Source organism: Nyctibius grandis, chromosome 17, assembly GCF_013368605.1.
Source record: "Nyctibius grandis isolate bNycGra1 chromosome 17, bNycGra1.pri, whole genome shotgun sequence".
NCBI lineage: Eukaryota > Metazoa > Chordata > Aves > Nyctibiiformes > Nyctibiidae > Nyctibius > Nyctibius grandis.
Genome location: NC_090674.1, coordinates 6,720,935 through 6,735,003, shown reverse-complemented (window position 1 = coordinate 6,735,003; position 14,069 = coordinate 6,720,935). Strand labels below are relative to the sequence as shown.

Sequence of the window (14,069 nt, the reverse complement as noted above, 5' to 3'; positions counted from 1 at the left end):
CAGAAATGAAGTTTTGATTTTTATCTGGAGTTGTGCATACATTGTGGACCTAAACAGGTCTCATTTTAAATGGAAAATAAGCTGGAATGAAGTAGACTTGTCTGTGATACTGATCTCTGAATGAGCATAAACACTTCTAATTTATGCCTCTGAGTGATTTTTATAGGGCATAAAGGAAAAGATTGAAACTGAGAAGGATGGAGACACTGTAGTGGTACGGTGTATTCTTATGCTAAGCTAATATTGCTACTTGTAATTGGTTGCTCACACATACTAAATTATTTATTTATATAAGACAGAATAAAACTGTCTTTTGCAGAAGGCAACAGGCGAGTGTGTTTATCTTTTGGCACCAGAGGTACGACTACTAATGCATCACATCAAAGGAAGAACACAACTTATAGATGTGATTAACCAAGTGATTAACTAATACCTAAATTCCTTCAGCAAAATGTAGAAGAATAAAAGCTATGGCCTGTCCCTGAAGTTATTTACTGTTGAAGAAAAAGCTATTTTTCTTGGTTTTTCTTGGTTTTTCATATTTTTCTTCTGGGTAAATGTGAATTTGAGAAACAGAACCTTGAGCTTTATTTTTTTAACTTTTTTTTTTTTGACTGATGTTTTTGACGTCTTTAAAATGAGATATGCTATTATATATGAGTCTTAGTCTGAAAGGTACAGTACCTGTGTCAGTAACAGGGTATGATTTACACCATAATTTAAAAGAAAAAAATAAAAATGGCTAGATTTTCATTTTTACCGTAGAGCCTTACCTACTCAATAGCCTTAAGTAAGTGAAAGAATGTCAGTATATCAGTGAAAACAGCTCACACTTTGTTTTAAAGGCTTGAGATGTGGCAGATAGAAACTGAGCAGGGAAAACGTGATATCCTTCGTGAACACCTTGAAAAAGTTGAGGAGGAGCTGGAGATGCAATACCAAGAACGAGCCAGAGTACGGATCTGGAAGGAAAAAACAGCAGCACTGCAAGCAGAAGCAAATCAGTGGTCTAGAGAAAAGTAAGCGCCTATAAGTCAGACTCTGCTTCCTTTCTCTGTATTATTTTTAGCCAATTCACTATTTCAGGTGTTGAGAAGATTAGCTAATTCAAATATGAGTGGTATTGGGTGTTGCTTCAGGAATATTTTTTATGAGGAAATGGAATTTAAATAAGAATTGCTCACAGTCTTGCAGTTATGCAGGTAAAGATTTATGATCTATGAAAATAAACTTGCTAAAGACAAAAACTGTGAATGCTTTTTGTTTAGGAAAATGAAGTTTATTAGATCAGACTAACTGCATGTGTCTACATTGTTGTTGGCCTCCAGGACTTTCTGAACTTAGGATAAAGTACATCAAGATTTCTTGGAGAGAAAGGGGGCAACAGTTTATCAATTTGTCTGTAGGCTTTATGAAAACAAGAGACTGTACAGGGAGGGGGGGAGAAAGACTAATGTCCTCCTTTCAGCACATATTAATAGACTCCCCAACCCCACCCTTAGAGGTCATTGTATTGGAATCAGGGTTTCCTTAGTCCTGCTGCAACTGTTGGTTTCCCTGTTTTGTAGAAAAGAAGAGAAAGCCCGGAAAGAATGTGAAGAAAGGCAAAAAAAAATGCTTGAAGATGCCAAAAGGAACCATGAAAAAGCAGTATGCTTCCTCAGAAAAAGCATGGCAAGGTTATTGTTCACTCCTTTTCTGTCACTGTACATGCTCTGGTGTACAATACTTTATCCTTTAGTCTTTGAAAAATAATCATTTTTCTGCTGGATGTGTCTTCCATTACACTGGGAATCTTCTGCCACAGTACCAGTGCTGTGAAGCATTCCAGTCTTACGTGGCACAGAGGGACCTGGAAAGAAGAAAATCCACATACTGTCCTAGTGTGGTCTTCAGAGTCCCTGGCACTGAAGGGACTGTCTTTTTGATGGGATGCAGAGGGGTCTGACTGTTTGTAGGCACTAATAATGATTTGAAACATTTTGTACGTGTGTGTGTCATTAGCTGAAGTAGTTTGAAGTAGTATAACTACATTCCAGGTTTGAAACTTGCACTCTGCCGTTCTATATTCCCTCTGAAATGTGGTAAAAAAGCTTTCTGGCTGTCTGGTAAAATTGGTTGATAGGCCATTTCTTTATGCTCCTGTTCTTTGGTTGATGGGAAATTAAACAGGTTTATGTTTATATGATTACTGTGGTGTTGAATTATTTTGCTACTAAAGAAACTGAACATTTGTTACTTACTTTTACTCGTATATTAGGACTTAATTGAAAAAAATGATTGAAATAATTGTACTGTTTCTGTGTTGGTTTATTTTTCATTAGATGGCATGTGAAAACTTATAGTAATTAAGAACAAACAACCAAATAGATTCCCCCGCCCTGCTCTGAGTAATGTGTCAAATATATTGTTCTTACTAATTTTTTTCTAATTTTTTATATTAGCTGGAATACTTTCAGACTTGATTCATGCCCACATAGAGTTTGTAGGGTTTATTTTTAGTGTGGGTACAAGTGGTTCATGTAAAGTTCACTATGTAATTGTTTAGATATCGGTTATGTGAGCAACACCTGAATTGTTGCTTTATTTTAGCAACTAGACATATGTCATAATGTGGAACACATTCTTCATATTCAAAATTTTAAAAAAAGTTATTGAGCAAACTAGTTGAAAGCCTGTTGGCACCTGTAACTTGAGCGGTGCCGTGTACAGAGGAGGCTTCCAACTGTTCTGCTTTACCCCCACCCTGTGCATAGTAAACACAGAGGCTTACAGGGAGAATGGTGACATTGAGAATTCCTCCTTGTCAGGTTAAACATTCTAATACTAAAAGCTTTCCAGGATATGAGCCTGAAAGATTGTACTTTGCTTACAGAATTCATGAAAAAACTGCAAAGGAAGAAGCGCAAACTCGGGAGCATATGGAGAGAAGGATACAAGCTGTGCTCTCCCTGAAAAACAGCATCACCTCCAACAGGGTACTGCTGCGGTGCTTAGACGGGGAACGGAGAAATGGACTTGTCGGACTGCTTGGGTTTAATGAAAGGAATTTTGGTTTTCATTGTGGAGTTGTTGCGTGATGCTGTCAGATCACTGACCAAACCCCTCTTGAAACTGGGGAGAATTTAACTATAGGAGTAATGGTATTAGATTTGTATGGGCAGATTTTGACAGTTCTACTTACAGAGTTTATTCTGTCAACAACCTGGTTGTTCTGGTAGGGTAACTCTTGAAAATAATGCATGCTACAAATAAGTTCTTGGAAAACTTGGCCAAAGTATTTCCAGTTATTTGGATCCCAGTGCAGAAGTATTTCATATGGAGAAAACATATGGAAGAAAAAACATTACTTAAGAATTTAAATAATGTAAATTAAGAATTTCTGAGCTATGCTACTTTGCTCTTCTGTTCTGTAGAATCTGAAGGAATGATCTTAAATTAACACTGATTTGATTCAAACTGTGTCTTTTGACATTGCTCCATTGAGTAGCATTTCAAGGGCAGGCTAGAAGGGTGAAGAAGTAGCTCTGACGTAGTCAGAGCTTTCTGCATCTCAGCACCCCGTGACTACTGTGTATATTAAAAACAATAAGTTCTACTTCAGAGAAATCTACCACAAATTTATACTTAGATAAAGGGACCAACACTAGATTCTCTTTTATGTTCTTTAATATGTGAATCAAATATGTGACTATGGTTTGTATGGCTTCATAGGAAAAAATCCAAACTCTCCAGGTTTGGAACAAGGCAATGGCCTTTAAGGCAAAGCAGCGGGAGATGAAAATGAGGGAAGCTGTTCTGGCAGAAGGAGGCAATGTTGCCAAGGAAATTTTTCTCCATAAACAACTGCTAGAGCATGAAAAAGAGAAACGGTAAGTATTCATACCTGTATCAAACTCTCAGCCGCTTACTGATGCTCATGCGGGAGTATATGGGAGCTCTTAATCAGATTCTGAAGCCATAACATCTGTGATGCTGTCTCAAGGGAGTGAACTCATTCTCATACGCCGTATGTGTGGTATTTGTATAGTTTAAGTGACTTGAACTTCTAGCTTAGGTATTATTCAGAGAACCAAACTCAGGAGCCCATGTTCTATGATTAGTGCAAAGATAAAACTACTCCAGGAGGGAAATTCAGTGAACCTAAACTGGGTGCCTGAAGCAACTGTACTTCTGCGTTTCCTGAGCACTGTCCCTGTACAAATCGAATCGCTTTTGTAGGCTTTTAAGAGAGTCTCTGGAAGATTTCACTGCAGTAAGGTCAGAAGCACGGTACTCTCCTTTGTGCTTTTTTCGATTGAAATTACTCCTCTGCCTTTGTAGTAAAGTTGGTAGGAATGTGCCTGTATCTCATCTGCTCCAGTGCAAAGCTTAAGTATTGTTTTTAACCACTTATTTATATATTAGTTGAAGAGGTGAAAGTCTACATTAAAAGCCATCATTGGTGTGAGTAATATTTGTTGCAGAAAATTGTGTATTAAACTGCTGGTATTAAAACTGAGATTAAATGATATACTGTCACTTTTGTCATGCTGCCCAGTGTGTCATGGAGTTTGTTGTCATACATGCCTTTGAATTCATATCCTCCAAGTTCAGTACTTAGGTCCTTACTTTTAACCATTCTTCCTCCCTTTATTAAATCCACTGGATCTCAGATACGCAGTTTTCTTTAAATAGCTAACTAGGTTAGGAAAATTATTTTAAAACTTTTTCAGTAGCAGTGACTGGTGTGCTTTGTCAACTCCTCAGCTTCTAGAACATTGTAATTGAGTATATTTAGTCCACAAAAATGTATAAATAGCCTCTGAATCCCCTGGTGTCTTGACACAAATTACCACTGCACCCAATTTAAAGACTTGCCGTTTAGCTTAAAGGCTCAAAAGAAACTGAACTGTAGTTAATATTATTAGTAAACAGCCATGGTTGGTTTAATATTTCTTACAACATTGGATTACAGAGCATTTAGAGAGCGGCAAAAATCAAGAAAAATTGAGATTGTATCTAAAATTTTGCGAGAAAAAGCTTCTGTTCACAAGCAGAAAAAAAGTCAGTCCTGTACGAAGGCATTTAAGCGTGGTGGTAAACTTGAGGATTCTGTACTGCGGAGAATGAGAACATGGCGATATATTGAGAAGACCTGCAAGCCTTCAGCTGCAGCAATATCACAGGTAAACAAAGGCCTAAGAATGAACTGTATGTAAATTTATTTTTTTGTCAAAGGTGCAGGGCAGTGAATTATTTTCCTGTGAATAGCACAGGCTACAACCAAATACCAGACAGTACAGCATAGCGGGGAGTAATTTCTCCATTAGATTTCTTCATGACTGTTCATCTCCCTTTTCTTGATCGTTGACCCTTGTATGAATAAAGACATTGTCCTGTTTGGTGTGGGGGGTTTTTTAAGGGCACTTGTAAGAAGAGGTGATTTTTCAAACACATGAATCGCAACAGGCATCAAAGACTACGCAAAGTGCCCTCACTTCCTGTCTAATTACCTTCATCCCTGAGTAAGGAATCGGATCAGTTTGTCAGCACAAGGGAAATGTTTCCACTGTCTTAGAAAGGAGACACTGGTTCTTTCTAGACATAAGCTTCCTGAATGTTTTTTTTTATCTGTGCAGTATTCCAGGGGGTACTGGCCTGGAAAATGGAGGTGAATTGAGTTCCCTGATGGAACTAGTGGCATCATGCAATCTTTAGGTATTTAAAAGAAAAGGGGTGGGGGAGAGGTGTTGGTAGAAATAGTCATACTGCAACAAAACGACAAAGTCCTTGGCTATCCTGTGACACCCAGAACATTCACAAACAACAGCCAGTGTTCTCATGCCTGAGGACTAGTGTCTAGCTTCTTATAGGATAGAGTTAATGTCACATAGGTGCTTTTAACATAAGATTTTGTCTGTATTCAGTGTCTTAAGAGATCAATCTAAGCTGTCATCTTTGGCCTCTGAGCTTTATAGACCTGTCATTTTTGTATTAAAAGATCTCCTCAGAAACTGTTAACTGTTGAAGTAACTGTCCTCTAGTAATTTTTAACTATATCTTCAAAACTTATGTTCTTTCACAGAAGTCGTGGTATTCTCCATCAGCTTCTTCCTCAGCTGGTGAGAGACCTGCTTCTGAAGGAGAGATTTCTGAAAAAATACCCCATGATGTGCTCTGTGAAAGTGGTGAAGATGAGAAAGAGAGCGATGAGACCCTAGTAGAACCAGAGTTCCCAGGACTTCAGAGTCAGGAATGTGACTTGCACAAGGTAAATGTTGTGATATCTCTTATTAGAAATAGAAAAGAAGAAAAAAAATATGTGGATGAGATCCTTTTGTAATTGACTCGTGGTAAAGTTGGTCGTTACAAAATTTTGACAGTACCCATAAAAGTATCTTAATGGATTAGAAAAGTTTCATTTGTCTCTCTAGTAGTGTAGATAAAGTACTGGACTTTATCAGTCCAAAATTGTTCAGTGTCAGCAGAATGGATTTCATTGCTGGCTTCACAAAGTCATCTCGCAGTTCGAGAATTTGGTCACATTCTGGAAGACTGGGAAAGGGAAAACATAAATCAGTATTTTCAAATGTGGAAGTAATGACTTCAGAAGTGAAGTAATGACACTGGCAAGCGCTGGTTTAGGAACCTTGCTTAAAACAGTAATTATCTACTTTGCAGTTGAAATGCAGACTTTATTACGTAGATGTAGAGATTCAAGTGTGAGGATATCATCAGAGTAACTGCTGTTTGACACTATTCTTGCCGTGTTTGTTCTCTTAAAGAGAAAACAAGTCTTCAGTTTTAGTTCAGAGATGTGTGCAGGCATCCATCACATCGTGTTCACTTGTTTGAGTTTAAAGAAAACTAAACATGACTTTCTGTTGAGTTGGCAGCATGGATTGCTTTATGTGGAAACAACTTTTGTCATATCATACTAGGCAGAGAGAAGCATATCTTCTAGCAAAGCAGTAGTATCCTATACTCTAAACAGAAGTAAATAATACAGTCTTAGAGTGGAATAATGTAGTTAAGATCTTGAATGTTATTCCAAGGTATACTTGCATATACATATTCGTATACTTGCATTAAGAAGCACTGCAGCATAACTGAAATGTTCCAGTGAAGTTAGCTGTTTTTTTTTCTGAATGAGTATTTATTTAAGAAGTTGAGGGGAAAAACCTCTTCAAGTGCAGAAGAGCTAATAGTGCCATTAAAAACACTATGTCATAGTGTGGGGTGATGATCAGCTACAGAACAGACAGCTGAGAACAAATTAAATTCTTCATATAGAAGTTGGGAGGCTGAGTTTGATCTGGAGAGGAGCAGCCAAAGGCTGGCCAGGTACTAAAGGATTCCGTTCACAGACTTTTGTACTTTGGGCTACGGATTCTGTGATCACAATTACTTAGATCATGGTGTTTTTTACTGATGTTCCTTATTAGGTTTCCAAAGAAGAAATGGATCCAAAGCAGCTGGCTACAAGGGCAGTGAAAAAAGACATTTGTGAGAAAAAAATGGAGGAATTCCAAACTGGAATTTTGCACAAGCAAATAGTGTCTGGTCCTGAACGTAAGGGATGTACTTTCTATAGTAAACCAAGTTGCATTCACTTCAAGGTTAGTGGCCATTCTGCACAGGATCTATACAGATGATGTATGTACCTACTGTAGGTGTATACCGATGTCTTGATCAAAATTTTGTTGCACTAGGAAGAAAACAAAGAATTCTTGTTGTCTTTAATAGGTCTTTAGTCAAACCTGAAACAGTACTTGCCTTTTTCTCTAGCAATTGCTTAGGTAAGTTATAGTCAGATTAAATAATTTAGTTTTACTACTTAGGTCTAAGTTCTAAAATACTTCCGTTACCTGGGGGAATTTAAATACTGTCAGAAAGGTGAGCAAATGATGAAACATCTTGTTGTTTTTGTCATTCCATGTGTAAATGCTACTTCCTGTAATTCACACGTGTTTGGTATTCCAAGGATTTTGATGTTGGTCAAATCTACAAAAAGAAGATAGTTTTGATAAATGCATCCTACGGTGTTAATCTCTGCAGGCTAGTGGGGATCAGTGAATGCCTCAAGGACATCATCAGTGTTCAGTAAGTAAAATTAACTGTAGCCTAGTTGCTTGTTTTACCTTTGTACCACAACAGGAGATGTAACCAAATTCTGTAGCAAGTTAAACAGATTTCAGTAAATACATCTAAATCATTATATTCCATTCTTGTGAGATGAGGGAAGGAACTGTGTCTCAGCTGAGGAGTAAAAGGCTCAGTGAGCCTGAGCTGCACGTCATTGGTTTCTGCAGTGGTGATAGCAAGGGACCAGTCCCTACCCTGTGGAAAGCAGGAGAGACCTGTGGTAACTGCCGGCCCTGAACGAGGAGAAAGCTTTTTTCAAAAACGTCAGACCCTTTGAAAAGGGGAAAGGATCTCTTAGTTGGTACAAAGAAGTGAAAGAGGACCCGAGCTTCTTCCTAGGCCACCATAAGGGCCTTTAAGCCTAGGCAAACCTATATGTAAATATAAAATACTACTTTTCACAGCTTGCCTTTATTTAAAAAATGAAGTCAAGAAAAAATAATATATTTACTTGGAACTCTGTGAAACAAAAAAAAAAGTGATTGTGGTGGATTAAGCTCCTGAATTCCAAACAGTGTTTCCCTTTGAAAATATTTCATCTTGCTTTTGTTTGGGTTTAATTTTGTTTGGATAAAATTGTGAGTAATGTGTATGTTCTGTGTTTCAGTTTGCTCAGGTATTCCCCTGGCTAACAACATTTAGTGATCTATTTTGTCTCGCTTCCTTTCTGTTTCTGTCAGGCAGAACAGGTCCCCAGTAGTGCCTTAATTTCATTTCGAGTGCAGCTGTGAGATTTCTTGTCCTCTGATGGGCATTTTGCTTGCATCACAGAGACCATGAAATGAGGCACTGAAATGAGTGGCAGTTTCTATTCAAGATAATTTTGGTACAGTTTGCAGCAAGCAACACATCCTCTAAGCATTTGCAGCTACCTTCTTTTTTTTTTATTTCCTCTTCATTTCCCATTTGGAGAGGGGAGATGTTACAGAGCAACACTCCAAATGGGTAATGGGAGAAGTCTAATTGTTTGAACAGGTGATTGGTCCACCCTGTTCTTGATGATGAAGTGAAGTCTCAGCTTCATCTGCTTGGCTACAGCCTCTTTGTCTGTAGCATGAAGGCAATAATTCTTGCCTTTTAAAAGCACTTCAAGACTTTCTGAGTAAAACATTAATAAAGAATCAGCCTTTGTGGTTTTACAATCGCAGCAGGGCTCTGTAGCTTTTCATTAATCTGTCACTCATTCTGACTTTTCTAAGTAATTAATCCAAGTGGGGAAAAACAATTAAAGAACATCTGCCATTGTTACCAGAATAGGAGCTGGATGCTTCATGCATAGCTTTAATTTGGAGTTTTATGTTAATTATCTCCATAGTTTTGACCCACCTGGCAAAATGGCTGCTGGAATGTCCTGTGAAGTTGTGGTAACATTTAAGCCAATGGTAAGTGCACCTGAGTGCTAAGTTACATAATGATGAGAAGCCTAGTATGATCCACTAGTCTGATTTTAAAAAATATTAATTTAATTTCTTAACTGTTATCGAGAAAACAAACTACATTTCTAGAAAAGGTGCTGTTGTACTTGGACAACTGTGTGTGTGTTCAAGCTCTGTTAAATTGTAATAGGGCATATTTGAAGGGCAGGTTTTAGAAAAATGCCTGTCCCTGAGGATTCTTGGAGTATGTTTCAAAACTTGCTCCAAATGAAAAGATTGATAGCATTGCATAGCTGAAGTTACACAAGCGGCTACCAAAGACTGTTTTAAAGTGGAAATGCAGAATCTGTAGAGATACATTTTAATATGTTCATTATTATGAATTATTCAAAGAATGAGTGAAAATATTTTTCATCAGACTACATAGGCTAAATCTTTGCAGATTACTTGGTTGGGGTTTTTTTTTGTTTGTTTTCTAGATAAATGAAACTCTGGAAGGAGAAGTCATGTTTATGGCACAGACAGGTTCTTTTTCTGTTCCTCTGAAATGTACAACCAAGAGATGCATTGTAAGTGACTTTTAAGTATGTTCAGAGTCTGTATAACAACAGTAATGGAAAATGTGAGATAACATTATTGAAAATATTTAGCAAGAGGTATTTATATTTCTTTCTTTTTTTCCTTTTGAATGGAGAGTCTCTTTCCAGAAAATGATTCATTCCTTAGCTTCCCAGATTACACTGAGATTTATACAAAATTACCTCGATGGATTTACTTAACCCTGAACTGTAACTTTAACTTGAGTGGAATTAACTGAAGTAGTTCTGTTTTAGAAGTGGATGACACAATGTTACTTTGTGACTGGAGGGAAGAGACAGGGTGGCTGGAAATGAGCTATCTTTTTCTGCTTGTAATTTTTGGAAATCCTGCCCCAGACTAGCAAGCAACCAAGTTGTCTTTGTCTTTTTGATGCTTGAACTTGAATTACAAGCCTTTTGTTATCATACACCCAGTCACAAAGTCATTAAGAATGCTATATGAAGTAGTGTATTACTTTTTAAACTGGTTGCAAACCATGGTAGCTGAAAGAAACAAGACAGGTTGTGTTATGAACTGGTATGTAGTCACTATATGATGCTAAATGCTGCTTGCTTCTTAGCTTGATGCTAGTAAAACCATTGTACTGTAACACAAGAGCAACACTGTTGAACTGGTATGTAAATATTACCTCCTTCCAGAGTAACTCCCTGAAGACTTATGCAAGCTGCTACAATGAACATAATTTAACCTGTTTTTCCCATTGTCCTATAGTGGACTGAAATGGAAGGGGCTCAGTTTAACAAGACATTGTTTTAATGAGTTGGCTTCTACAGGAAGGCAGAAGGATACTCACAGTTCATGTTATTTGATACCATCTTTGAAACGATAATAAGAACTTTAAAGTCCTGTTCGTGAAAAGGTGGATGCTGTTCAATTGACATTACTGACTATCTAGGACAGTAGTAATTAATGGTTTGTCTTCTCCCAGCTGGCACTAGATAAAGAGCTCATTGACTTTGGCAGCCATGTGGTGGGAGAGACAATTTCACGGACCATCAATCTGACAAACAGTGGGGCTTTGGGAACAAGATTCAAAGTTCAGACGTCAGCAAGTGACAGCAGTACATGTAGAGCGACAGCAAGCTCTTCTCCTGGAGGAATGGTAGGTTCAAAAGCATTTCCCTGAATTGATAGAAACATTCTGCTTTGTGAAGTGCGGTAGAATCATACAGATCATAGAACAGCTCAGGTTGGAGGGGACTTTGGAAGATCATCTGGTCTCAGTTTTAGTCGTTTGTTTATGTTTGGGTTGGCATGTCTTAATATAATCTGTTAGACCCCCAAATATCACAAGACAAATTTAAAAACAGTTATGGGGGAGGGGGTAGAGGGGAACCAACAATGATAATTTGCTTTAACATTTTAGTCGTTTATGATAAGATTCTTGAAAATAAGAAACCCAGTTTTAAGTTCAAAGAAAAGGGTTGACCTCTCTTTTGAAACACTACCTTAGATAGTACGTACAGTGCTGAGCTGTTTGCTGTGGTTTTCAACTCTCATACTATCCTTACATTAAAAGCGTGGTTCAAATAAAGAATTTGTGAAATAACACCATCTGTATCCATGGTTTTCCTTCTGTATTCTATGTTTTGTAGGTGTGTAATAAACAGAAGTCTAGTTTTAGCAGACTTAGTTTTGACATAGAACTGCCTGTGTTTCCACTAGAAAATGTTAGTTCTGTTAATTGTAAAGTAACTAACACTGTGTTGTATTGCTCCCATTATATTATTTACCTGTTTTAGGCAGCCAGCAAAAATTAAATCTGCTCATTGATAAATGTCTAGTAGAACGTGCGGTTTTTAGAGAGTGCAACACATTTCTCCATTTTTAATGTGGAACAGTTGCAAGAAAATACAAGTCTGGTTTGCAGCTGCTTGATAAAATCGGAGCTGGTGCAAGCTAGATGAACAGCCACAGTAGAACATGCTTTTTCTGTGTTTTCTAATAGGTTACTCAAGATTTCAGTGACTGTGTCCCTGAAAAGAAAGTCAGCGATAGTGCTGTGGCATCTGTAGTTGAAAAGAAGGAAGAAATTTGTCCTGATGCTAGTGAAGGAATGACCTACTGCGTAGCAGAGGTGGAGCAGCAGAGGCCTGAGACTCCCACAGGTGAGATGACTGTTGTAGAAAACTGGCAGTGCAGGTTCCCAGGCTAAGCGTTATCCATTTGTGGAGCTGCCTGTAATGAACTGTGGAATGAAGTTTGCAGAGTTACTCAGTAAATTAAGGAGTTCATCATTCTAGTAGTAATGTTACATTTCTTTGTATGCTGCCTCACAAAAAAATGACTAAAAATAATGTACTGACACCATTATATCAAATGCAGCAGAGAATCTCACTTCTCATTAGCGATCAGCAATTCAGTCTCAGAAGAATACAGAAGCCAACTAGCTCACAGAAACCACAAAATTGTTATCATTCTTGTCTCAGCAACTGAATACCCACTTCTCAGAATAGAAATCCATGTGACAGGTTTATTTTTATAGTCTGTAATTCTAGGAACAAGGAAGCAGAAAGATGAACCTTCTTAGACATTTTCCATCTCATTCCTAATGTTTACTATGTGCTTAACAAAATCCAGTCTTGTAGAAGAAAGACTTCCTTAATTTCTTTATTATCTGTATTCTTTAATATTTCTTCTGGATATTGATAATTCCAATTGCAGGAAACTAAAAGTTCCATGAGAAGGTTGTGGGTGGTTTTTCTTTTCACATCTATGATCTGTATTGTGAAATGGAATGATTCCATAAATCACAGTAGCTGTCTGCACAGAACACATACCTTTAAAGATGTTTTCAGACCTTAAAAAAAAAAAAAAAGACCAACTATGTCTGTCCCTTGCTTTGGCACACTAACATATCTCATGCCACCTTGATGTTTTTCCTGGTTAATGTGAAGCATATGGGTGCCAGCTGATTACTGCCATACAGTCCAGAGTTAACGACATCTCTCTTGTGATGCTTTATTTAAGGCACTTTGAAGCCCTAGTGGGAGACTGTTTAATTAAAAGGTACTTATTATTGCAGATGTTTTGAAAGTAAAGTGAAGCAGCACTTCCACTTGCTTTGTGGGTCCTGCTGACAGCATTGCTTTGTCCCACTGAAATTGTTCTTAAAGCCCAGTTCACGCTTTCAGCTGAGTTTTCATCCCTTGACGTAACAATCTCTGATATACATACTTCATCCTACTGAAACATCAGTGGTGGTGTTCTGCACTGGAGGGCTCAGGTGCCTAGGGCAGACTTCTGGACTGGGGCAAACTTGTATGGCCAAACAGAAATGTCCTTCTAGCATGTCTATTTCCCCATCATTGGTGTACATTATTGGGTTTGCAATATTGACCAAACTCAATGTACTTCTGCTCTGTTGGATATTTTTGTTCAGGGAATAGATACCCACATCCAGCATTTTGTGGGGGTTTCTTTGTGTTTTTTTTTTTCCACAGAACAACTTGGTCAAGATGTATTAGATTCCAGATCAGATCTAGACACAGAAAATGCACATAATTTAGTGGAACTTTCTCCTGAAGAAACACCAGTTGAGATTATGCTTGGAAAGGTAATGAGTATCCTGAGATACAGACAAGACTTTCACTAGTGCAGTGACTGTACTGACTGTGCACAGTCTAGTAACAACACAAAAGATGGGGCAGGAAGTATGGCTGGGAAATGTCAAACTTGAGCCATATTAAAAAATCTGAGTATGAGAGTCCAGCTACTAGTTCATACTTGCATTTATGGGTTCTACCTATGCGTACAGAAGGCAGGTGGACTTAATGCTGCAATCAGTAGAGCAGATCTTTGGTAGCACAAGGCAGCTCCTCCACGTTTTAGTTACATGTGCACCAATATACAATGGAAACGCTTTGGTAAACAGCACTATCTATACAGTCTGGCAGTAAAACGAGGCTCTTGGAAAGATTCTGACCATGCCTGGTTGTGAAACCATGTGTCATGCCAAGTCTTTTC

At 37.9% G+C, this 14,069-nt stretch overlaps 1 protein-coding gene across 1 annotated transcript in view; it reads left to right on the top strand.

The window, feature by feature from the left end:
• CFAP74 (cilia and flagella associated protein 74) overlaps positions 1-14,069 on the top strand; it is a 39,936-nt gene that overhangs the window by 5,844 nt on the left and 20,023 nt on the right. The window contains exons 7-19 of the mRNA XM_068414947.1: positions 846-1,019; positions 1,569-1,679; positions 2,876-2,978; positions 3,715-3,872; positions 4,958-5,168; positions 6,068-6,253; positions 7,428-7,601; positions 7,967-8,085; positions 9,443-9,509; positions 9,983-10,072; positions 11,032-11,205; positions 12,052-12,211; positions 13,547-13,659. Coding sequence (XP_068271048.1) covers positions 846-1,019; positions 1,569-1,679; positions 2,876-2,978; positions 3,715-3,872; positions 4,958-5,168; positions 6,068-6,253; positions 7,428-7,601; positions 7,967-8,085; positions 9,443-9,509; positions 9,983-10,072; positions 11,032-11,205; positions 12,052-12,211; positions 13,547-13,659 — 1,840 coding nt within the window. The remainder of the gene's footprint in view (positions 1-845; positions 1,020-1,568; positions 1,680-2,875; positions 2,979-3,714; positions 3,873-4,957; positions 5,169-6,067; positions 6,254-7,427; positions 7,602-7,966; positions 8,086-9,442; positions 9,510-9,982; positions 10,073-11,031; positions 11,206-12,051; positions 12,212-13,546; positions 13,660-14,069) is intronic.